Source organism: Platichthys flesus, chromosome 9 (genome assembly GCF_949316205.1).
Source record: "Platichthys flesus chromosome 9, fPlaFle2.1, whole genome shotgun sequence".
NCBI lineage: Eukaryota > Metazoa > Chordata > Actinopteri > Pleuronectiformes > Pleuronectidae > Platichthys > Platichthys flesus.
The window spans coordinates 3,057,606-3,084,204 of NC_084953.1; the positions used below are offsets into that span (position 1 = coordinate 3,057,606).

Below are 26,599 nucleotides of genomic sequence, written 5' to 3' on the forward strand. Positions count from 1 at the left end.
TTTGATTTAATTTACTAAAATGTTCTTGATACCTTTGTTAATGTCTGTTTTGTGAATTAATCAGAAAAATGCTGCAACACGTGGTTTGGCATCTGAGGGAAATCTATTTAAAATCACTTGGAACCATTCCCATTTCCCCGACTCCAATTCCTTTTCAAAACGAGAGGAAATCTAATCAAGTATCATGAAAGAATGCTGCCACAGCTGGGATCTGTTATAACATGATGTTTTAATATCAATTTATCTACAAAATCTGTACTGACACCACTTTGTTCTGGTCTTCATGGAAAGTGCACTGTCACCGAAGCAAAGAAACATATAAAAATTACAAACAAACATACTGTACCATATATTATCTGTTTTTTTTTGTTTAAACCATAAAATGTCCGTTGATTTCTGTTTGGCATTCGGTACTTACAGTATAAATGAGCAGAGTCATATCGAAACAGGATGGTTCAACGTTATGCAGTGGTATCTGAAATTCTACTGTTGAACTGGTTTCCAGTTTGTTCCGGAGAAACAGATGTGCATCGTCCTGGCCGATCCACCTCATTTTAATATAATATAGCACTGAAGTTAGATGCCCACAAAACAATAAACCAAAACAACCAGATAAGTACATTCGTCAGCTGTCCACAGCCGGTCCCCCCCCCCTCCTGGTTTACCAAGCAGTTCGGTAATCCACGGAGACGGAGAACGACTTTAAGCCAGGATCACGTCCCGCAGGTGTCATGGAGCTGGTGACAGTCCAGATATCCCCCCCAGCAGCTGTTAACTGCACAGCTTGGTGGTCTCGTAATCCATAGAATTGGGCAGACGTGAGCTGAAGGCCTGTAAGGAGGCGTGGATGCGCACCACCTCGCTGGGAGTCAGTTTGAGCCGGTGCCGGAGCAGACAGGCGAACAGGTCCAGCCTCTGTTGCCCGGGAGGCGACAGCCGGTTCACCCGGTCCCGTATCTCCAGGAGCTGGAGCATGGCCGTGTCCTGGGAGCCCTGCGTGTACGGGTAGTCCAGCTGCAGGATCAGGTCGCGGATGGCCTCCGGGTCAAAGTGCATGCTGTAGCCAAACACCTGGATGCTGTTGATCTTCATGTAGCCCAGGTTCCGAGCGGGGTCGGTCATCTCCAGGGGCTCGTAGTAGACGCTGTCGTTCAGCCCTTCGTGAGTCTTTATCCTGCTCCGAAGGTAGATGTGAATGGTTTCAAAGAACGTCTTCCACTTGTTGCCCAGTGTCAGAGTCCAGTTGTAGCACTCGAAGGGCAGGTCCAGCTTCTTGGCCTGCCAGTCCGGGAAGTTGTTCTCATTGACGGGGATGTACCAGCTCTCTGAGTGGCTCCCTCCAAAGGGGTTGATGTAGAGAGTCAGGACCGGCTCCAGGGTGCTGTTCTTAGTAAGGCAGATCTGGAGGGACACTCCCAGCAGCATGTGGACCATGTTGGACTTGTACTTGTTGCTCTTCAGGGTCAGCAACATCCTCTTCCTCCACGAGGGGTCGAACCAGCTGTTGAGTCGCATGTCGTTGCTGATGAAGATGGCGTGGACCTGACAGAAAGCAGACATGAAACACAGTATGAGTGCAGTAATAAAACATGAGTACAATCTTAATACATCCCTGGGACAATGTGGCTGCTTTGCTATTTATTAATTATGTCTTGTTTGTTTCAAGATCGTTACCTCTGCCAAGGAGGTTATGTTTCCAGTGCCGATTGTCTGTCTATAAGAAATATTACACTAACAACTACTGAACAAAGTTTTAGTAATCCAATGGAATTTTCTCCTATTCCGAGCTTGTAGATGTACAGAACATCTAAAACATTGTACAATAAATCCAAAGGGAAACAAACAAGGGCGAAACTATAAAGTTGCTCAGTAGCCAGAAGGTAAACACTTTGTAAAGCCGAGTGGTTCCCATGAGTTCACGTACGCACCCCAGGCCCACAGCTCCCGTCAGCCTGGCATGATTAAACAAAGGCTCAAAGAGAAATACCTCCAGCCTGCGGTCAGCTCTCTGCAGGAGGTAGCCCAGCTCCAGGTCCTGGAGGTCGGTCTCGAAGCCCAGGTAGTTCTCTGTGGAGTCGGCCACCATCGGCCTGCAGAGCCCCTGCGTCAGGCCGAAGCCCGGGTTGCAGCTCCCGCAGCGGGTGTGGTTGTCCGGCGCACACGCTGCACACGCCGAGCCTTCCCCGACGGTGCAGGGCGGAGGCAGCTGACACGGGCTGTGCTCGTATCTGCAGCTGCAGCTGTGGAGCTCCTCGGAGAACGAGCCGAGCTGGTTACTCTCCGAGCAATACAGCAGGGACTGGAAATGACTGAGCCAGTAGGACCGAGGTCTGAACCGGGGAGGAGAGATGAACAGGAGATGGAGAGGGCGACAAGCAGAGAGAGGGAGAGTGGGTTATTGAACAGGACTTATGGGTTTAACTGGTTTAATAAGTAGAGACTTTATTTGGTCCAGGGCACCTGAAGACAGCTTTATCATACAAAATCTGTAAAGTGTCAAATATGAGGCCTGAGAGGATTGTTGTAATCCTGGTTTGGATCATTTACACAAAAGTAATCCTGCTTTTCTAGATTTATAAACACAACCATCATTTCAATCTGTCCCCATCTGTGCATTCTATATACTTTACTGTGAGTACTCTATATGTACTACATAGTAAAATACTGCGTACAAAGTAAAACCAAATGAGTTGATAAGACAACTGAACAATGTCCACGATAACCAAGCAAACCCTTTCCCCTAATGAAGTTTATAACGTGTTTGGTGCTAACGTCATAAATTCTGAGAGATTCAACATTCAAACTCAAAAGTAACTTTAAATAATTGAAAATGTTTTTGTTGATGGAATAAACAAAAAATGCAGCTCCTCAAAATGACTGCCCTTCCGGAATCTGTGATTTGTATACATCACAAAGTTTTTTTAAAGAGATAAAACTCCTATAACTAAAGAAAGTATCTGTCTGTTCCTTTAAGTTTCAGTTGGATATTCAAAGCAAGACAAATAATCTCTAGACATTTGCAGAACAATCCATAAGGACTTTTCTTTCATCAGGATTATTTGTTTGCATTATCAAGAGAGTTTTGTCTGAGATTCTTTCGGAGCATTTCCTGCGTTGCCTGCAAGTCGCCTGATGAGAGGAGGATGTACATGAAGAGGATATAGGCACAAACATCAGTGTTTGACAAGGAGGAGGAAGCGGGAGACGGGATGTAGAGAGAAAGTTGTTCTGTGATCAAACTGCGACATTAATATTAGAAGTGCGCTGCAGCTGCAGGGCAACTCGCTCTCAGACATGCACACTGTATAATTCCCCCTTGTGAGCCGGAGTTTGATTCCCGTCTGTGGCACTTTCTTGACTGTGATCCCTTTCTGCCTCTGATCCTCTTTGCTTGCTCAGGAGACGGAATGCACAGCGCATACCGCTGGCTTCCCTTTCAGAAAAACACAAGAAGCTTTTTTTCTTTGATGCTGGTGCATTGTGGTAAACTTTATGCTAATCTGAAAATGTTACAGATTACCGTCGGGGGGGGGGGCATCCTTCCTCCGTGTGTCCCCATCGCATTGTGTGGAATCGACTCCGAGTTCAGAAAATCACTGATTTGAATATCGAAACCTTCTAATGGAAAAAGGCAGCGAAGGGAAGTGAACCAAAAATGGCATTTCCTCTCCATCACCCCCGCTACCTGTGGGCACAGCAATTCACCTCCGACAGCGTCAGCGGGGCAAAGCGGGCGCCGGGACAAGCCTGCAGTTGTGCTGTTAGTTCCCCGGTGTGATTGTGTACAGCCTTTCTGCCCCCCCCCCCCCCCCCCGGCGCTGTAAATCACCGGGCCGTCTCACTCCGGTGTTGAAGGGGCAGGAAACACAGTTTGGGAGGAAAATATAGTTGAACCCACGAAGTTTGACAGGCTGAAGATTTGTGGAATTTAAAGATTAGACCCACAGTTGGATTCCCTGACACAAGACGAGAGCCGAGTTTTAACTCTTAACGTTTTTTGACTGAAGTAAAATAAAATAACACCCCAACATTACACGTTCAATCTGCCACGAGAGCAGCCTGAGTTCCTCTAACTCCTTCCACATGGTTTTGAAACCCAGCTGAAGAGATGAGCTCCCATGCAGCTGCATGTGTGCATTAATGAGTTGAAGCACAGATCAGAGATCAGTTCTGGCTCCACTTTATCCCACGGCTGAGGTCAGGGCTGTTTTCAGGTCAGTTCAACTTCTTTGACTCCAAACTGGGAAAAGCATAAATACAGTAACGCACCTACTCATTTTTGAAATATTGGTCTTGATAATCTTTACTCCATTTCATTTATTTATTTTCTGTGTATCTGATGATTCATATGGAATTTAACATCAAATCATCATGCAGTACTTTATACCTTCACTCCTAATTACACCGCAGGGTGTACATAAAGAATAACTGACGCGTATTTCTAGAACTTCTCTCCAGTGTGTAGGATTAAATTGCTCTATCTGCAAACATATAATAAAATACTCATGGGTATGATTACATTGGTATATATCCACTACACACTAATGGTAAGAGCCCCTAGTGCCATCTTGCACCGTCATGTTTCTACAGAGGCCAACGAAAGACGAGAAGGTTGCATCAGTTTTACTTCTCTCACACATTGGGAAGAGGAGAGCTATTGCAATACGTCACCTCACCTCTAGATGTCACTACATTCTACACAATGGTCCTTTAACCCCAACTTTCTCTCAGATTCTGTACATATGAAACGTGTAATGGAATAAAAAGTCCCCATCCAACAGCTATTTCCACCTCTGGCCATCTTCTCCTAATGTGACTGAACCAGTGTGAGGCTGTGAAGATGAGATTGGTCCGAATGCCCCGACGAGTTCATATAAAACCTTTTCCACATGTTCAGGGTTACATCTTAATTGCACTGTTTGAGATGAGAGTTCTCACATTTATCACGATCTTTCTTCGCGTTTTAAAAATAAATCTGACTCCTTCTTTTGGGGGAGAAGCGCATGAATAAGAGAAAGGTATTTTTTTTAATCTAATTAAAGCAGCGAGAGTGGAAACACCTCTTGAATGACCATGTAAAGGATTTTGCCAAGTGTGCTGTGTGTGTTTTATCATTCCAGGCCTAATGAAAACCAAGCTGCCTGCTCTCTCCACTGTCTTATCCACTCATAATTGTCTGCACAGACGAGAAGTAGCCAGAAAAATCAATCACACATCTCTCATCTATCTCAAGGATGCTATATAGAGAGAGAGAGGAGGAGGGGGGAGGGGGGGGGGGGGGGGGGGGCAGAGTTTCCACTTCTCCCTCAGAGAAACTGACAAATCTGCCATTTTCACTCTGAGATTTTCTCTGAAGACAGAAAAGAATGAAAGCTTCACAGTTAATGCTGCGGTAATGGAAATAGATAAACACTCCACGGCTGGAGGAGGATGACGATCCCCGTTCCCTCTCCACGCACGAGGGCGGGAGGATCAGCCCCACACATCAGTGATTAATGTGTGTGTTTCTCTGAAGAGAAGAGTGGAAGGGAGAGGTTGAACCGAGGCAGAGAGGGACTGGACATCGAAGGGACTCCACTGTATAGATTCGTCTGCCTGCTTGATTTATGTGTTGTGCTCCGTGGCGGCGCTGCCATTACTGCGGCGGCTCCGTCAAAGTTAACGTGCCGTGACTGACAGTGACGGTTGGATTCATCACCTGAAGCCGTCGCACCCCCTGACAGATGGAGGGAGACTGCTTCTTCTTGTTTTTCTTTTTTTCTGGTGATTTGTTGATTCAAGACCAAGTTAAACCAACATCGGTCAACATTAATGGATCGTGACCTTTTTTTAACGTAGAATAACGTAGAGTCTTTATTGTTGTCCCCCTGGAAATGGATGCACCTGACTGGAGATTGTTGTTTGTTAGATTTAATCAAATAAAAGCCGTAATAATTGGAACATACACGTTGTACATTACGTTTTGTTACGTGAAGTGAAATATGTGTCGATAACCACGGGAGCCCAAAAAAAACAAAAAAAGATATTCTCCAAATAACCTTTAGTGTTATAGTGATCAATTTGTTATAAGTGTTGAGCAAAGTTTAATTCAAAAGAACCTGCAGATGTTTTTTAGTTTCTAAATGAATAACAGAATGTCAGCACTTTTTATAATCTATCAAGGTTAATTGACTCACACAACATTTTAGCTTAACAGAGTTAAGTGATAGAAAAGTACTCGTGGACCGATCTGAAGTAATATGAATAATAAACCAAAACCACCATTAAAGGGGAATTTCCTCCTTTGAAGCCATCAAACCAGATTTTAAAGGATATCCTGGAGATGAAGCCCTTTTAAATGAAATTAAGTTTTCATGATTTTCTGTAAAGATTTGAATGGGGATTTCTCTGAAGTTTGCTTTTACCACTGCCAAAGACAAAGAGTTTATTAAAGAACAGACGTCTCACTGGTTTTACTGACAGTGACGACTGCGCTCCAGCTCTGAGCAGGCTGAACGTGTTTGTTGGTGAGAGCTGCACAATAGAGATTAAAATGTGAAATCCTCTTGCACACACTGGTATTGTTGCAGTGGCATTTCTCCCGTGTTCACTTTGCAAAGAAGCCATCAGCTTGTTTACCTCCACCTACGTCTCCTGGATTACTGTGAGAGAAATGCAGGGCTACGACTCCACGTAGCCTCGGGCGAAGAAATGCCAGAACTTTGCTTCTCCTGTGCGGGTTAACATCAAAATGAAGTCTGGGAATTTAGTTAAAGAAAGTGAGATGTCTTATTTGCTCAGGAAAGTTTCTCTTGACCAGGAACATGTTAAAAAAAACTAGCTGCGATTCAGACGTGGAGAATGGGGGGCTGGTGCTTACCGGTCCCTCGCGAGTCGGACTTGTGGCTGCTTGTGACATCTTTTACTGAGACTGAAGAGCTTGAAGATCACCCGCTGCACTCGTCTGGAAAGGACCCGCATGCTGTTCTCCAGCTGCTCGTACCGCCACTGGAACGAAGCGTCCAGGGACCACAGATGTTGGATGGTCGACACGTTGAGGAAGTAGCTCTGGGGCAGCCGGGCATAGAACCCCTTGAATTCATCTGTGGCGGTAAAAAGACGGAAGACAGAAGTTTAAGGCCAGTATGACAGAAATGGTTTTATGGCACTGGTATTCATGTTGATGGGTTAATGGGGTCTCCTATTAGAGTTGTGGTTAAAGAACATCCCTGTGGAGCTCTAGCAATAACGGGAGAGAGGGTTCGAACGTCACCTCTGATTGGTCGACTGTCCTGTGATGGACACATGGCCAAACCAACCACAGGAGGCGAATTGGACGTCCTACTCTAGCTTGGTAAATCTCCAATAGCAATAACAAGCACTGAAATGACCAAAACAAACCAATTAAGACGTCTGCACTGGAGGCTTTGGTGTGATTCTGTTGCAAACCCCTGGAACATCTGTCTGTAATGAGATGATTGTCCACATGGACCCTGTGGACGGACCGGTGCAGTGCCCATGTGCGTCCAGGGCCAGCGAGGGAAGCCTGCCTGGTTGCAGGAGGAACATGAGGGACATTGGGGGGGGGGGATTGGCAGCTGAGTCCAATGTGCTGAAGGAAAAAGGAGCAGCCTAGCGATCCGTCACCAGCAGACCATGTGGCGTTTTGAATGGGATTGTTTTGGGACTGCAGACGAGAGCCCGGCCGTGGCATGACTGTGGAGTATGTGGGGAAATAATGCTGGAAATATGCTTTGCCCGGGCGGCAGCAGCTTATCCTCCTCTTTCTTCTGAGCCCTGACTCCAGGCGGTAGATTTCATCCCTTAACTGTGAGTAAGCGAGTTTTCAGTCCACGCTGCCGTGAGATTGTCTGGGTCTCAGTCCAAGTGCAACTCACAGAAACAACAGGATTGATCAAACTGGGAGAATGGGAAACGGCAAAGATAAAGGTAATCCTACGATTCGTTGAAAAAACAAATATAGATATTTACAAACCAAACCTTGTTTATCATCGATGGAGAAATGTAAATACTGATATAAGATATGTAAATCTCACTGTTTACAATAAGGAACCTTTATCCATCCAACCTGCTCACACTGATGCATTTTAAAATGATGAATAACTTCTTGTACCTTTTGCCATACTATTTGTGAATTGGAATAAATGCACATGTGTTGTTTTGAAGTTCTAACATCCACCTGGATATGTATATAATTATTATTTACTCTTATTGCGTGGGATTAAATACCAGCAGTGAAAACACAACTCTAATAATGTACCATGTTAATAATAAATGTGTCTAAGTGGCCTAACTTTGATTTTCCTGCCCTACATGTTTATGTCCTGCAGGATCGTTTTTCAATCGCCTGGTCTTCTCATACTAATCGATGATGGCCACCTGAAACCATTCACTTGAAAAGGCTCATTTCAAAGCCCCATTAAACCATTGATAGGTGCACATTGGATTGCATTCTAGACACCAGAGGAGACGCTGCCTCTCTGTCGCTCCGAGGAGCCTTTGGAATTGAACGAGACCTTGGCAGCCGGTTTTATTTGGGCTGGAAACGTAGACTTTGTAGAAGCTGCACTGGGACACGGCGTCTGGCAGGTGCCGCTGTGAAAGATCACTTCTAGCAATTTGAATCATCTTCGGCAAAGCAAAACGGAAATCAAAGGCTACTAGGATGTCACTTAGGAGGTAAAAGATTGGGGGGGGTCTGTTCTGCAGCAGGAAGCCAAATGTTTTATGGGAACTGTGATTTTCACTCCGGCGCCGTTAGAATGAGCTTTACCACGGTATCATAAACATTCACTGACTCATCATCGTCAAGTTTGAAATGATAAATATTGCATCATTGGTAATTTTCTTACTGCGAATGCTACTTTTACTATTATATATTAAAGTGATTCTTATTTCTGCATCATTCTCTACTGCTACTGAGGCCTGGAGACGGTCAGTCAGGAAGAAGGTTCACCTGGTGCCTCCTGGTCACCTGCTATCTTTATCTATTTTCATCCAATCACAGCCTGACACTCGCGCCTTGAGCCAATCACCTGTAAGCTGTCAAAGTTTAAAATGTTCCCTCTGTCCTCCTATCGATATCTGAGTGACTCACCTCCACTCCTACACCACCTCAACGCTGGGTCACCTCCCTTCTCATCAGAAGCCATTCAACTGCATTTCTTCTTGTTCACATTAAACTCAATATATTTATATTTACTCGTGACTCATCTGTTTCTCCATAATAAATATCAGACTGAAATAAAGAATCAACTCCCTCGAACATTATTATCTCCTCAGAGATTAAACCACATTTATTCACTTTATAAGACGTATCTTTATTTTCCTCCTCCCACATGTCACCGTTCTGTTTCGTAGAAATTTACTTTGTGATCACTCCATTTGAATGAAAATTCATATTCTACTCTCTAGTCATCTTTATCTTCATAGAAGGTGTTAAGCTATAATTGTGTTTTCTTTCATCCGTTTCCTTTGCCATTAATTTCAAATGGTTTTGTTTTATTTTATTTGTCGTCATTGTTTTTAGATTTCTTATCGTATAATTTGCTGTATTTGATTTTGATTAATTTAGCTTGTTGTCTCTGATGTATTGTTTTCTGGTTCTTACTCCTCCTCTTGGTTTAAACACTTTATAACTTCTCTTTTGAAAAATAACTTTACAAACAAGTTATTCATCTTCATTATCACCTGCATTGCACATGAAGTAGAGTTAAAACAATGAACTACACTTTCTGATAACAGTACTATTTCCTTTTGTGTCACCATTTGGTTCAAAGATTAAAATAAGAGCCAGGAATAACTGTTCTTCATCATATTTAAAGCCTGATTCATACTTATGTGTTGACATGCAAGAGCTGTGATTGGTTGACTAGTTGAAGGAACGATCACGGACGACTTCTTTGTTTTCATCGTTGTAGTTCTTTAAGAAAAGTGATTGCTCTTCAACATCTATCAGCTCAATCTCCAACACGATCGGCTGAGCAACAATCTCCATTTTCCTAAAGTAAACAGAGACGCCAGACAAGTTGTGGACTGAAAAACCGGAAGACACTCAACACCAGCATAGAAACTCTAACACAACAATGCATAACTATGAATCCTCAGCCCTGTGTGTAGGCGAAGTTAGATGCAGAAGCGTGAACTGGGCTCTAGTTTCAGTATCTTCACCACCGACTATCCTCGTCTTCTGCTGATAAAGCAGCAGAGTAGAAATCAGTGGACGTTTGTGGATTTGCACATATCTGCATTCTGGGCACGAGCTTGCCCTCATTTCACACCCAGCCATGAAAACATTGAGAGTAATTGCACTTTGGGACATTGAGAGTGAGAGAAAGAAAGAAAAATATGCATCCATTTTGATTTCACCTGAGTAATAACAAGCAGAGCAGGGTGACCGAGCGCGGCGATAACAACCCAACATTATGCTAAGAGCCTCCATTCGAACCCTGGCTCCCTGGTGATGTGAAAAGCTGGACCACCAATAAATGTTTTTTTTTATAGCTGATTAATCTGCTGCAGTCATATTGTAAACTAGCCGAGCAGAAAGCCGGTGAAATGTTTAATCCCGTTCTGTCGGCCTGTTAATTTGCTATTTTCAGATGTCGTGCCAGAACCCAGGACCGACAACCACCTATTATACTTCACCTATAAATCATAGAATAGGGAGAAACATGCATATAGGATCCACCTCCTCCTCCTCAGGTTTAATGGTGGAGACAAAACATTTGAATTCCTCCTCTCCTGCTCTCACATGTATGATTTATACTCTACAAGTGAGATTTCTCTGCAACACTCGCACCTACCTGATTCCTCGAACTCTTTGTAGAGAATCCCCCACGTCTCTGTGATCCTCTGCAGACTCTCCTCCATGGCCTGGATGTCCATGTAGGGGCAGTTGCATTCTGGGAACTTGGGGTCACAGCTGCACCAGCAGTCGCTGTCCCTGCACACGAATCCGCCTTCCCCGTTGCAGGCGATGTAGCTGAGAGCGGCCTGCACGAAGCTTTCCCTCAGGTAGTCCGGGAGGATCATTTGCAAACCTGTCGAAACAAAAACACGTTTAGTAACATCATCATCATCGTTACTGATGTGTGTGGAAACTAAAAAAACAATAACAACATCATTCAACACTCTATTTTAAAGATGCATGTTGAATTTCCACCCTCCACTGTGTATTTCTCCATCACATGCACAGATAATTCCCAGCATCCTTCATACTACAGCAGGGCTATTGAGGCCTGCTGCTGGTCAGGTAAGTTTTGATGATATTACTGGGGGAAATCTATTAGCATGCTGATTGAGGATTGTTCATCAGTTCATCTAGCCTATTTCTATTCATTTATCCATCAATTGTAAAATATTTTTAAAGACAAATCCAATTGTTTGGCCAACTATTTATATCTCTGGCATTGCCTTAGTGTTTTTTACAAGCTGTACAAGAAGGAAAGGCTGTGTGCATTTGCAAATACTGTGCAAAGTCCTATGTTAAGAATGACACAAAGATCCAGAAGCATATAGTCAAGTGCCTAACGTTTCCTCAGGGCTCAAATCAGCCTCTGACAAAACAAAATATATATATATATGTCTTTATATGACAAGGTAAATACAGTTAGTATAAATTACCCACAACATTTCCAGTTTATTCCCGTGTATTTCCATGGACAGTTTCCAACTTTGAATAGTCCCAGAATTTTGCAACCCTGGTGAAAACACATGAGAATCACATTAAAAGCAGAGGTACTTGAACGCACCTTGCAGCTGGACTTTATTCTCGGGACTCTGAACCAGCACGGAGCTGACGGAGTCCAGGTTGTCATAGTTACTGCATCCGAGAGGACCGGTGCGGGTCTCCGTCACCTGGGAAACAACAAATAGAAAATTAAGCTCATCTCTGAATTCTCCACAGATTTCACGGCACAACATTTCTCCTCGGGTTGATTCATTTTTCTTTGCTCAGTTCCTTGTGCAACATCAACAGTTTTGTCTGTGTACGTGAAGTCACTTTGACAAAATCAACTGTGATTGAAAATGTGGAATTTGGATTCTTTCTTCTGCACTCTCATATTTTCCCTTTTTGTCTCGTCTGGCCGCTGATTGAAGACGATTCTATTGACCTTTGCCCCAAAGCAGCTCCGGCAGAGCTTCCCTTTTACACTTCATTTGCAAGAGGAGATCTTATTTCAGCACTCGGCTTTCTCCTGCTGCAACAAGGCGCGGGGGGAAGGGGGGTGGGGGGGGCTACAGCAGCAGCTCTTCAGGACCCACTCTCATTTTTCTCCCTTTGTGGTTGCGGGACACCATATTTTGTCCAGTGATTTGTCCCTGGTCGGGCTTGTCAGAGGACAGTCGGGAGCAAAGTGACAGATGGACGGGGCGTGGGCAATGAGGGTCAGTCCATCAGTAACACAGTCCCATAGGGCCGTGGGGCTCGGGCGCTGGTTTGGAGCCGGTGCTGCGGTGAAGTGCTAAAAAGCCAGTGTGGTGGTGGTGAGGGGGGGGGGGGGGCTCTTTAATCAAAAACATGATCCTTGGCGAGATTGGCAAAGGGAGGAATAAAAAATCCAGGATGAATGAGCGAAGAGGAAAAGAATGAAGATAATTCGAAAGCGCAATTGTTCAGCTGTAATATTTATATCACATCAGATCCCTTGTTCCTCTCACGGGGGATTTTAACGCTGCTGTAAATGTGAGGAAATGAGACACAACCCTCTGAATACAGATTTCATATGAGGAATTATTTGATAGTGCCATATGACACGCCGTATGGCAAAAAATATATTGACTGATGAGCAGAGCATTCAATTTCCGCTTTGCTGAGCAGCTGTTGTTCACTGTAGATACATTCTGGTATATTAAAAAATACTTAATAGGACGTTATTGGCCACCTGCACGAGGACACGAGGATGTTTGAGGGAACGAAGCCTGGAGCTCGATCTGAGACTCCTCTGTTGTGTATTATCTTAAATCTTAACTGTGCTTAAAAAGAAACACAATATTTTATACCTTGAAAATAGCAGCGTAATGAGTTTGATGGTGGAGTGGGTGTGAAGCTGGAGAAGGTTTCCTCTCTCTTTCCCTGAGCGTCTGTTCTGTGGAGCTGAGTAAAAGACTCAGAAGTTATTTAAAAAACCAGAGTTTGTTTCCAATATTCAGGAGGAAACTTTAAAAAATATGAAGAAACACGAGTTTGGTGGATTTGATACAAGCAGCAGCTCCTTCTGGTTTAGGAAGCAGAGGATCATGGGTAATATCCACCGTTTACTGAGTGGGACGGACACTGAGGCGGAATGAATCACCATGGCGTGGCTGCAGGGGGCGCTGTTGCTCAGTAGGAGTTACATAGTGTTGCTTTAAGTATTTTATTTTATTTACTCATACAAACAGAAGAGTGATCGTAAGAGATTCACAGGAAGCACAGAATTTAGCTACAAATCTTCATATACCACAATTATGCTACAAAAATCAATGCACAAAGGTCTTAGTGAGATAATGTCTGATTAGAGTTGTGACACGGAGACACAAAAATACATTTCTCCTCCACAACGAGAACACAAAACAATCGAGAGGAAGAAAACACGAAGGCCCCGAGGCTCCTGCTGCTTCCTCGTTCGAACCTGTCGCCCGGCTCATCAGCTACAGACAGGAAATGATCTTTGGAAATGCTATTGCCATTGATTCAGTCGAGGGAAGTTGTCCGACGCTAAAAAAACTGACCCCCCCGCGCATTGATGATCCCCCCTCTGCCAACGACTGGTGTCATTACTCACAAGGGAAAAACAAACAGACTCTGACTTCTTTAGGAAATCTGCAGCCAATCACTGAGCACAACCGTAACTGAGCTTCAGCTCCTCCCTTTGCATGAAGACAGAAGGGGGGGGGGGGGGGGGGTAATTGCCGCGCCGGCCCTCTCCTGTTTAACCCCCCCCCAACCTGTTTGATTCTGAATTCATTCATTCAGACTGCTTAGTTGCATCTGAGTGGGTCAACGCCCTGTGGAAAAGATGAGCAGAGGAATCTCTCCCACTCCTTCTGACTCACTCCCCCGCGATGGAGGTGAAGTTCTCCTCTCTCCTCTCTCCTCTCTCCTCTCTCCTCTCTCCTCTCTCCTCTCTCCTCTCTCCTCTCTCCTCTCTCCTCTCTCCTCTCTCTCCCCCCCGTGATGGAGCTGAAGCTCTCCTCTCTCCTCCCTCCTCTCTCCTCTCTCCTCCCTCCTCTCTCCTCTCTCCTCTCTCCTCTCTCCTCTCTGCTCCCCCCATGATGGAGGTGAAGCTCTCCTCTCTCCTCTCTCCTCTCTCTTCTCTCCTCTCTCCTCTCTCCTCTCTCCTCTCTCCTCTCTCCTCTCTCCTCTCTCCTCTCTCCTCTCTGCTCCCCCCATGATGGAGGTGAAGCTCTCCTCTCTCCTCTCTCCTCTCTCTTCTCTCCTCTCTCCTCTCTCCTCTCTCCTCTCTCCTCTCTCTTCTCTCCTCTCTCCTCTCTCCTCTCTCCTCTCTCCTCTCTCCTCTCTCCTCTCTCCTCTCTCCTCTCTCTTCTCTCCTCTCTCCTCTCTCCTCTCTCCTCTCTCCTCTCTCCTCTCTCCTCTCTCCTCTCTCCTCTCTGCTCCCCCCATGATGGAGGTGAAGCTCTCCTCTCTCCTCTCTCCTCTCTCTTCTCTCCTCTCTCCTCTCTCCTCTCTCCTCTCTCCTCTCTCCTCTCTCCTCTCTCCTCTCTCCTCTCTGCTCCCCCCATGATGGAGGTGAAGCTCTCCTCTCTCCTCTCTCCTCTCTCTTCTCTCCTCTCTCCTCTCTCCTCTCTCCTCTCTCCTCTCTCCTCTCTCTTCTCTCCTCTCTCCTCTCTCCTCTCTCCTCTCTCCTCTCTCCTCTCTCCTCTCTCCTCTCTCCTCTCTCCTCCCTCCTCTCTCCTCTATCCATTCTCCTCTCTCCTCTCTCCTCTCTCCTCTCTCCTCCCTCCTCTCTCCTCTCTCCTCTCTCCTCTCTCCTCTCTCCTCGAGTCTTTTAAAAGAATTTGGTGTTTTAATGACATCCTCTGCACCGTCACCAACAATGAGCTGTCCTTTCCACACTTTTTAACAGACTGAGGTTTTTTTAACAGCAGCACTTTTGTTTATTTATTTTTGAATAATGCTGTGAGAAAGTGTTTTGTAAAATGAGAAAAATGTGAATAAAGTGCTTGTGAAAAATCAAAAAAAAATCTCCCCTCTCCTCTCTCCTCTCTCCTCTCTCCACTCTCCTGCCTGAAAGCCCCTTTTCACTCTCTCTCCTCCTCTTCGCTTCCTTTTCTGTGGCTACAAAAAGAAAAAACCTCTAATTCCCCAAGAAATGAAACAGACAAAAGCATCAGCCTCTGCACCTCAGATGTGCCCACCTCAGCTGAGAAAGAGGACCCCCCCCCTCCCGCACACAATGAAAGGCAGTGAGAGGACAGAGCTTTGATTATAAGTACAGGGAGTCTGATTCATGTTCTGCCGCAGTGGAAAAAGAAGTCAGTGCCCATCACAATTCGACTGTACGGAGGAATGAGAGGAGGCATAGAGGAGGAATGAGAGGAGGCGCAGAGGAGGAATGAGAGGAGGCGCAGAGGAGGAATGAGAGGAGGCATAGAGGAGGAATGAGAGGAGGCGCAGAGGAGGAATGAGAGGAGGCGCAGAGGAGGAATGAGAGGAGGCGTAGAGGAGGAATGAGAGGAGGCGTAGAGGAGGAATGAGAGGAGGCGTAGAGGAGGAATGAGAGGAGGCATAGAGGAGGAATGAGAGGAGGCGCAGAGGAGGAATGAGAGGAGGCGCAGAGGAGGAATGAGAGGAGGCGCAGAGGAGGAATGAGAGGAGGCGTAGAGGAGGCGTAGAGGAGGAATGAGAGGAGGCGCAGAGGAGGAATGAGAGGAGGCGTAGAGGAGGAATGAGAGGAGGCGTAGAGGAGGAATGAGAGGAGGCGTAGAGGAGGAATGAGAGGAGGAATGAGAGGAGGCGTAGAGGAGGGTCATCTCCTGTCTCCGTCACCCCGTTAACCCTGTGCAACCTGCAGGCGACAGCCGGAGGCACAGACCTGAGACCTGAGCCGAGTTTCACCTGATTCATTTACCGTCCCCTTTTCGCCTTATGTGCTCGTCAAGCTGCTTTACCCTAAACTCTGTGTGCGTCCTGGAGCTGGAAATCATATCTAATAACACACAGGCTGATCAGAAGCACCGTCTCTGCTCGGCCTCGCTGTTATGATTTGATTATTACAAGGACAGTGTTGACAGTTGTTATAACGCATAAAACCACATGGTGCAAGTTAACATTACAATTCAAATCTATTAAGTTTTTTTTACGAAAGGATTTATAACAACGTGTCAACACAATTTCACACTCTCTTCACAAGTTTGTTTTTTAATGATGTAAATATCTAGATTTAGCACTTTCCCTCTGACATGTCGTGACTGTATATTATTTTGTTATTTAATATTTGTGTGATTTCTAAACTTGGCACCTTCTTAAAGTTGTTGTGTCACAAAACAACAAAACATTTGTCTTGACTCCTGGATCTGCAGGTAGCATCATTAAATACTGGCTTTACCGAGGTGTCATGAACGGTTACAGATCTGCTCTCTACTGTTTTATACTATATGCTGCATAACTCAGGTTTAGCACTTATTATCTGTGCAATCTTCATATCTGTCAGTGATACTCAACTTCAACATATAATCCATCTAACTGCACATGTGTTCTCCCACATTTATAAGTATGCTTCTCTTTATTACTTTACTTTACTGATGTCTATTTCTGACTCTTGCTGCTGTCAGGTTCCACACTCCTCCACTAAAGGATTATCTTTCTTATCTTATCTTATTGTGACAGTATTTCAATACTTCTTCATAAATAGAGGATAAAAAAAAAGTATGGTACAGAAACTCACATCACTTCTCCCAAAGGTAATTCATATTTAATGCAGCGAAGGGGTTTCTGAAGAAGCTTCTCTTGGCACTGAGGTGAATCCTGAATATTAAAACCCCAGAAATCATGAACCATTACTGTCAATGTTCATGTTTACTGTCAAAACCAGTGAGATGTGAAGGGGGGGGGGGGGACGGGACATATGGGGGTAATATTCAACACCTTTGTTAATATTATTCATAAAATACTTGATTTATTTGGACTAATACTGTTTGATCGGCTCTATTCACGTCCCAACTTTGTCCTTAATCAACTTCTTTGCTTATTTAACTCAGTAGCCGCTGATCTTTCAAAGTGATTTTCAGTTTCTCTTCTTCTGTGCTTCCTGGAGATCAGCCTGCCTCATGAGGACTAATCATGTGACTTTGCTCTGGTTATTAGCTCAATATTATAATTTGCGTAGCTTAGTAACACAGGATAATGGTTTTAGGCCTGACCACAGACAAAGAGGATTTGCTCCCTGATCGTCTCCTTGTTCTGTTGTGGGTCATAAAGAGGCAACAATATGAAAACGAGATTGTTTTATAGCCAGTTAAAACCTTTACAACAGAAGTAGAGGATTGACTGCGGATGAAAGATGGAGACACACATCTGCCAGGAGGAAAAACCTTCCTGCTTTACACCGACGAAGTGAGTTCCAGGAGATTGATGAATCACGGAGAATCAGAAGTAAACAGAATCTTTCTATAATTTGGCGTGTGTGTCCTTGGGTTGCGTCTCGGGAACAGAGGCCTTACCTTGATGGCGGTGGAGGCGATCTGGATGTGGTGCAGCTTGCGCAGGGTGCTCTCCCGGTCGATGAAGTAGGAGGCGGCCAGCTGGTGCAGAGCCTCCAGCGTCACGGCGGAGGAGTTGCCCGAGTAATCGCTCACCTCCGCTTTCTTACTCAGCTTCCTCTTGTCCACGAAGATCGTCAAGGCCTCCTCTCCTGCACGGGGGGGGGGAGAGAAGGGAGTGTGGTCAAATCACCTGCCGCCATTAAAGGGCTTCAGAGGATAAGCTCAGTGAACCGCTGAGCTGCTCGACTCGGACATAAAATCAAAGCGTAGACATCTTGAGTGACTTTCGGTGTTTGTCAGTATCTTTGCTTCTAAGCGCTCGTTGCTGAGGTGTTGAAACGATGCACTTCCTCAAATCAGGTGTTAACTTGTGTCAGATCTTATTATACTCATATTTTGTGGGCCTGAGTTTGCATCTGGAAAACCTTTCAAACCAGCACGTTGCTCATTTTCTCCCAATTTCACTACGATTTAGCTCTTTTCCGTGGTTTTTAAAAACCTGCCACCTGCTCTGCTCCCCGGTGGAAGCAGCTCAGCCGGAGCTTTTCCTGTGAAGCACAAAGATATTTGACCTCAGTCACTCCATCAGCCGCCACTGATCACAGCTATCAGCCTCTCATAAGAGCAGGGGCCTCGGTGCAACACACACACACACACACACACACACACACACTTTGCTCTGAGTACACATTCCATCGTAACGCAGCGTTAATGCTTCGGGGACATTGTTCTGCCGACTGTCTGTCTTTCCTCCCCGGCTGCTGAAGGGCGGCCTCTTAATATCACAATCTATTTATTAATTACATTAAGTCCATGTGTTTCTGAACACGCAGGCAATCCATTCAGAACCACAGAGGCACATCTCTGGCTACAGCCCAAGACAAACTCCTCATTTTTGTGTTTGTGCGGCTAAGTGGCCGGGAGCCAGCGTGCAGGGCTGCGGGGGGGGGGGGGGGGGGGGGCTGCATTATATGCATCCACTCACACTAAACCTTTCCTAACCAAGGAGTCAGGTCTGAAGTAATTGGCAAGTGTTGCTCTTTGAGAGAAGATCTGCTTTGGGCCTCTCCGGCATCTTAAATGAGTTTATTTCTTTCTCTCCACTCAGACGACCATTAGCGCTCGTCCATTCATCAGGCTGCACAAACAGGGAGAACTGGGTTACTGTGATTGGTGGTGGGAGCGGTGTATTTACAGTACACAGGCGTTTGCATGTATCCACACATCTCTGAAGAGGGATTTCTGTGCCGCCGGTGGCGTATTATTCTGCTGCAGTCTGTTATGCAGCTACTTACTATGACCGAGTTACTGTGCCACGTCCATCTGTTTCCCAGATGCGGCGCCGGGACGAGCCGACTCTAAAACCTTTCATCAACCCAAACTGTGGACTTTACTAGAGCCAATGCCATCGGGGGGGAGGTGATTCCTGAGGACGTGTTTTCCTTCTAAAGATCTAAAACAATATATCTGGCAGAAGTAGCTCCGAGTATGAACCTGCTTCTTGATTTCATACGAGGATCAACAGCTGACATCACCTGGATTCTGGAGTTTTATCATCGCTGCACTGACGTTGAAAAATCCTCATGCATGAAGACCTTTCTGCTGAATTCTCATTTTCTGTCGAGTTCGTTGAAACGTTTAAAAATCAAGCAGCGAGCGAGCGAGAGAGAGAGAGAGAGAGAGAGAGAGAGAGAGAGTTTTCATCCAACTCACAGAATTCATCTTAATTATCCGTCCGGTTACAGTTGATTAAATCTGCCAGCAACGGTTTTATTTCACCTGGAAAAACTGACGGTGGCTCACTGACAAAAAATAAAAATAAATAAAAATGCACGGGCTGCTTTGTCTGCGTCTGTGGGCCAATCAGGGATCTGTTGTTCCAATAATACAACGGATTTAGAATCTGCCACTATTGTAGCTGCAAATTGGAGACATGCTGAGCTGTAATGAGACTCTCAGTTCCCCGATTTATGAAATGAAAGAGTGTTTATTATTGCCAGTAAAAAAAGACAGCATAAACAAATGTATGCAGTACATCGATGTGCAGTAACCAACATGTGTGCTCAGAGTTCAGTTCAGGACTGGGATCATGTCCGGTACGACTGACATGAAGGGATTTTTGGGTCCCAGGATTATTAAACTTTTCCAAAATTAAAGAGAGTTGCACAGAATAACCCTCAGAACACCACGCTGTTATATTTATACGACAGAAACAGCAGGTTTCCATAGTTTCTCCCAGAAAATAACCGAGCAGACTAGATAATTACCAGCAGGGGGTTTGAGGATGATCAGTATCAGTTGCCCGATGGTTTTTCTTCTCAAAATCTAATTTCTGAGCAGTTAATTTCACTTTCACCATTATTAGGACCTACCACATAATATTACACATCGTTGATTGAGTTTTAGACTCTTTTAAACCCCTGAAATAAAATAATAGTTCAATGCTCGTTTACCTCCCAGTGTGGCTGACAACAGGAAGTGGGTGCCGTACTTCCTGATCAGGTTGTCAGTGACCATCTGGGTGGTGGGCCGGCGTCCCAGGAGTCGGATGTTCCTGATGAACTCGGGCGTCAGAGGCATGGGAGACTCCAGGAAGTCTCTCCTCTCCACTGCCAGGTTGTTCACCTTCCATCTCCCGAACTCCCTGCACACAAACAGACCAGTCAGTTAACAAGAGGATCATAAGAAAACACATCTTTAATTATTTGTAATAACGGGAACTTAAAGATCCATTTTAAGTTGAATTATTATTCCAAACATTTGTATTATGTATTCCACTTTTATTCTACAGACTTTAAGTTATTTCCTCATGACCTCCACCTTCGTACTGAATTCCCAGCACATGAGTCTGAAGAGGCAAATTCACCCTCTCAGAATTTTATATATATCCACCAATATCATATCAAACATCCTCCAAGAGAGCGAGAGACGTAAATTGAGTCAATGTCACTCTCTGCTTTTTGCAATGTAAGGAATCCCTGGACCGCCGCTGATAGAGAACGAGCTGAAGTGAGAGTGAACTGATGGAGTGAGAGAGTAGAAGAGAAAAGAGAGAGACCCGGTGAAAAGACGTCCAGAAAAATAAGATACTTTCCCTCAATGGCTTCGTCGTGTACATGGAGATGGATGACTTCAAAGATGGAGCAAGAAATCAGGTCGTTCCTCAAACACAGAATATTGTTTTTACAATGAGAAACAAATGGTGAAGTTGCATTTTTCTTTTCCTCTTCTGACCTCTGAAAACTCATCGACCTGACCCCGGCTCTGAGTGCTGCTTATATGAATCCCTTGTGCCTCATTGATTATAATCTGTGTCGCATATATAGCCCGACCTGTCTCCTGGGCGCTGTGTCAGCACCGTGCACCCATTATCATCCCGCTGTAACACCGTGTCGGGTGGGAGGACATGTTTTGCACACGGGGGGGCGAGCCGATCATTAAAATAGCCGATTCCACACAGAGGACAGATGTGGTGGACTTTATTTCCTCATCAAAACCTGGTGTTTTCTGTGCGTAGGTTTCCAGCTCAGCTCCTGTTGTGAAGTGAGGAATTGAAAACCAGGAGTAACAGGGCAGAAGCAGCGGGGGGGGGGGCTCCTACCCCACTGCCTTCAGCCAGTGAGGCCGACGTAAAATATGTCTGTCCATGTCCCCATGTGATCAACCCTGATAGGACATTGCTGTTCCACACAGCAGGAAGGAAAAGAACTTGAATAACGCTTTGAATCCTTCAGAATAAAAGACTTTTCTTCCTCCGTATCCCCGTCTCACAGCTTTTAAGCTCCGGTTCTTTTCTACTTTCATTTACAAAAGAAAAAAGAAAAACGCAGCACATGTTATTAAGGGGAAATAATCAGACGAGTCAAACGCAGCTGAACTGCAGCCGAACTCGAGGAACCAATGGATACAACAGTCGGATCAATAAAGACCGAGCTGGTCTCCGGCGTGCATTATTCCTCGTGTGTTTTGTAAAAAGCGTTTGCTCAAGGCGCCTGAGCTTTCTGAGCTGACACTGGATTCGCCGGCGCCTTGACTCACGCGGTGTATAGAGTTATTCCACAAACCAGTTCAAACTCAAGCTGTTCAGTGGGAGATTTCCATGCAAAGTGTCCTTCACAGATGCTTTGGTGCACTCTTCTCTCCAGCAGCTCCACACTCGCCTCAACAGGCGGCGCGCTCCGTGCATGGAAATCAGCCGACTCCGTGTTTTCTTTGTCTGACACTTGGTGAAAACAGTTTAGATTTAAGACGCCGCACGTTGAGTTTCCTGAGGAGACGTGTGCATCGCATCTGAGAAGCTCTGCAGAGTCAGATAAGTCACCGAAGGGAGAGGGGGACTGAAATATAAAGGCATTTTATTTTATGTGAAAGAAGCAAGGTGTTCATATTTCTCAAATCTAATAAGGGCCATCAGGTTTTATTTTGTGTAATAAACTCAGTGGTCAAGCTTCGAATTTCTTTAAGATGCATCCAGTGACGTGTTTTGCATCAAATAAAATTAATAATATCAGGTTCCATCTTAAACCTTTAATCTGTGCTGAATCATTTTCTATCAATTCATCCAAGTTTCTTTATTAAATAAGACAAGTTAAACACACTTATTCATGCACTTATCAATTAGATAATATCATAACATGATTTCTAAAGGATTTGCTTCACATCCACAGATGCTCCACTGGCTCAGTTCGGCTTTCAACATGACCCTCCTCGTTTTTTAACAGTTTTCAATCTCAACCTTTTTTTAAGCCAAACATTTTAGAAAAAGAGTTCTTTCACATATGAATTATATTCTTTATTTTTTTTTACAAATTTCCATCAGGAGTTTTGTGCAGCAGAGAAACAGCTTTCTATTAAAATAACTCTCAGACCTGATGCTCACTGCAGTTTCTGCTGCTGGCGTTTTGCTATAATCAAGATCTGCATTTAATCCAGTTGACCATGATATTATTATAAATACCTTAAAGCTCATTACACCAACTGCACCTGACATTCTATTGCCATTGGATAGTGTTTGACCACGTGATGGTGCAGGTGTGAATGGACCCATGATGCACGAGAGAAGATTGTGATCAGAACGCCTGAACCACATACGATGTTATCAGGGAAACAACACAATCACAACACAAATGTAAATGCATTTGTGTTGTCAACCCACATGCAACGACAACATCGACATTGAATCTCTGCACAGGAGCACTACCACACATCTGTATCTCATCTCCAGCTTATTCCAAAACTCTTCTGCCAGACTTTAAAAGATACAATAGTACCTCGCACTGCATTGGTCCCCTGCTGGTTGTGGCCTGCTACTACACTTTCCTGGGAGGATACAGCTGCTGCCTGCGTCCCTCGGGTTGGGCTGTCCTCAACATCCCTGCAGTTGTTTGTAAATTAAAGAAACTTTTTGTTCGAGTCCTGCTGCTGTGGAACTCCCTCTGTGAGAGGAACTTAATTCTACAAAACTCAGAACCCTGATTTAAATTGTCCTTAAAATCTGTTGGGAATCTATTTTTACTTGTTTTTATGATGTGTTCCATTTTATCAGATCCTGTGGCCTCTTTGTAAATCTTAATTTTGTATGTGTTTTTTTTTTTATAGCAGCTGTGTGTTTTATCTGCTCTGTGTAGATAATGAGAATGAATTGATATTAAATTGATAGTTTATAAATTAATAAATGAATCCTGCCCAATTACTTTCTGATCAATTAGCATTAATGAGGAATTGGACCAGCTCTGTCTGCAAACTGGAACATGCAGCCGGTGCAAGTTATGGTGAAGGAGGAGAAGTATTTAATTTTGTCATTTCAGTTTTGACGAGACACTAATGACTGAACGGCTTCTAACGAGCCTCAAGAGTGAGACGTTAATCACGAAGGAAACAAGGATGAGACTAATCAGCAACCTCTGTCACACACACACACACACACACACACACACACACACACACACACACATACACACACACACACAAGCTGTAATGTCAGACTGTGTCAGAGCCTCTGAAAGAGTTTGAACTCATTCTTGATGGAAGCGATGCCACTTGCCCTGAGCAGGTGAGACCAGAAGCTTTTTCTTCTGATGACCGAGCAGCAAGCGGCTGGACTCTGGCCGACGCCCACCTGCTGTCACCACTGGATGAAAAGAACTCACAGCCAAACTCCAGCAGAATAAACTTGCTTTAACGGAAAATAAGTTCACAGAAACGTTCAGCCGAGCTCAAGGATTCCACATCTCCTCTTTGAGTTTAAAGGCCCGAAAACATCTCAGGAATCAGCTTCTCTCTTTTTTCTTTTCGCAAAGTGACGGAATCCCACACGGTCCTGCTATCAGCCAACGTTTAGGTTATTTCAAATGCAAGATTCCTGTATTTATGTTTTGTCTGTGGTTTTCTCTCTGGACTGGTTTCCAGTCCAAAATAAGGTTGTTAGAACACATATTTAAATTTAAATTTGTAAAAAACTTGGTAAGATTTTTGACCGCTGCTGTTTACAAGGTCAAAAATCGGCATGGAGCAGAAAGTCCTTCATTGCTTACGATGTCACTTTTACTCACGTTAAATATGTTTACAAGGAAACACCTCTTGTGAATCAAACAATTTCACATGAACTGTCCCAGTCCCTAATTTTCATTTGTGTAAAGCCACAACATGATGTTTGAGCTCAGGATGGTTCGATAAGGACTTTGGAGCAAAGCACCTTGGGGCAGAGATTCATGATCAACAAAACACAAAAAGTGAAGGTGTCCCAAAGGTCCCTCAAGGATCATTGGGAGACTTCCTGTCTGTGGCTCTGGTTCCCATTCTAAACAACAGGTGCACTATGGTTGTATGGGATATGAAGGTTATTTATAGAAGCCATCTGTTCCTTATGTTCAGAGTGCGCTGTGAGAGCCACGGCGCTCGCTGAAGGATTGTTTATAAGATTTCCAGTCGGTGTTGGCTTCCTGCCGATTCTGTTCTGTGTGATTTTCATGGACAGGATTTCAAAGTGCAGCGAGAGGAAGGAGGGCGTCCTGTTGCCTTTCCTGACTTTTGCAGATGATGCTGCTCCGTTGGCTCCATTAAGCCGAGACCTTGGCTCTGCCCCGGGAGGGTCAGCAGCCGAGTGTGGAGCTGCTGGAAGAAGAGTTGAGACCTCCAAGTGCGAGGTCTTCTTCACAACGGACTGTTACACCGAGCCTGAGATCCACGGACAGATCGGTGCAGCGGCAGCAACAATATGGACGTGTTATCGAAGAGGGAGCTGAGCTGGAGGGTCAAGCTTTCGATTTACTTCTCACCTATGTTGTGCATTTTTGGAAGTTGAGAGTTATATACTGGATTCAGGTGGCCAATGAGGTTCCTGCTCAGGGTGGCTGGACTCAGACTTAGACCATAGACAGGTAGAGGAGCCCAGACATCCAGAGGAAGAACAGAGTTTTATTCACGTCATAATAACCGTCAGCAAATATGTTCCCCAACTGGTTTGATACCAGTATAGACCCAGAACAGGCTGTAGATACATCCTATCTGACCTGGAGGAGCTGGAGAACGTTACTGGGGAGATGTTCACTGGTCTACTCTGCTTAGCCCCCTGCATCTTTTACCCGACTGTGGTCGTGGCAAAGAAAATTGACGAAGGGACATTTGTTCAGATATATCTCCACCGCTGCTCATTTAACGCAAACATCAAATGTGCAAGAGAAATTGTTCGGATGTATAAACAAGTACAGATGCTATGAGAAGGACATGAAATGTCTGAAGAGAACTATTAACATCCACAAACCTTTATTATGTTCAGAATTCACCAAGGTCAAAAACATTAACATAGACTCCACATGATTATTTAAAAACGATTCTATTTTTATAACTATCATAACTGCTGCTAACAGACTGTGGAGTATTTGTGTTTCACCCTTTTATCTTATTGTCTCTTTGTGAGAAGCCCTTGAACTCAGTCATTTTTTAGTCATTTGCCAACTTTGTCATGCTCTCTATTTTTCCCACATAGTTTCTAAAGAGTTATTTTTATTTGTGGTCGTTAAAAATAAGCGGTAACATTGACACTTCCTATTTTAAAGGTATAAAGGAGATGCCACCCTGGCTCTCAGGATTTCAGTCTAAGTAGTTGTTTACTTCTTCTGCATGTCGAGTAATTGGCTCTTCACTAAAGCTTATGTCTGCAAAGGTTATTATTAAATATAGAGAACATAAAGCGAGACCTACGAGCAATAACCCATCTGAACTAGAACTAATTAAATGTGTGTTTGTAAAAAATCAAGATCCTGTCTGTAGCACACGTCGACTTCTTGATGTCTTTAAAAATCTCTGACAGGACGCCAGCAGCGAGCTGAGTGTCAGGAGCACGTTTTCCTTCTGTAACACAAATCTGCATGGCGATGGATTTAGAAAGAGACAGTTATGAAGTTGCACACAAATATAATAACAGCTGCGATTATAACAGATCGTCTGTGATAGCTTTGAAATGTCTCGGGGAGTGCGATGCCAATTTGTTTCCACACGCTCTTGGCACTGCCCCCAATTTACTCACATAATCACGCCTGTGTGAGAAGAAAGGGTCGGGAGACGAGTTCCTCAAAGAGACGAGTTCCTCAAAGAGACGTCTGACGCTCCGCTTGTTCTTTAATTTTTTAATTTGAAGGACTTCACAGTGATGCTTTTTCAGAGAACATGAAAAAAAGATATATCTTTCTTTGAAGCAGCCACAGAGAATGATGCGGTTTCCTTGACGGATGGATGTTGTGTCGGATCTCATCGTGTGGGAGCCGCCGACAGACGTTCAGCGAGTTGATGCGAAGCGGCATCGAACCCGTCAGTCGGACGCTGCTCTTTTCTTTCCCGACTGTTTGTTGTGATCAGAGCGGGTTGAACAACCTTGGCCACGTGATGATGG

At 44.6% G+C, this 26,599-nt stretch overlaps 1 protein-coding gene across 1 annotated transcript in view; it reads right to left on the bottom strand.

Moving 5' to 3' along the window:
- Window positions 1-257: 257 nt before the first annotated feature.
- brinp3a.2 (bone morphogenetic protein/retinoic acid inducible neural-specific 3a, tandem duplicate 2) overlaps window positions 258-26,599 on the bottom strand; it is a 46,723-nt gene continuing 20,381 nt past the window's right edge. Inside the window, exons 3-9 of the mRNA XM_062394783.1 lie at window positions 20,163-20,353; window positions 17,668-17,858; window positions 11,754-11,859; window positions 10,806-11,042; window positions 6,860-7,082; window positions 1,988-2,330; window positions 258-1,542 (exon numbers count right to left, since the gene is read on the bottom strand). Coding sequence (XP_062250767.1) covers window positions 772-1,542; window positions 1,988-2,330; window positions 6,860-7,082; window positions 10,806-11,042; window positions 11,754-11,859; window positions 17,668-17,858; window positions 20,163-20,353 — 2,062 coding nt within the window. The 3' untranslated portion in view covers window positions 258-771. The remainder of the gene's footprint in view (window positions 1,543-1,987; window positions 2,331-6,859; window positions 7,083-10,805; window positions 11,043-11,753; window positions 11,860-17,667; window positions 17,859-20,162; window positions 20,354-26,599) is intronic.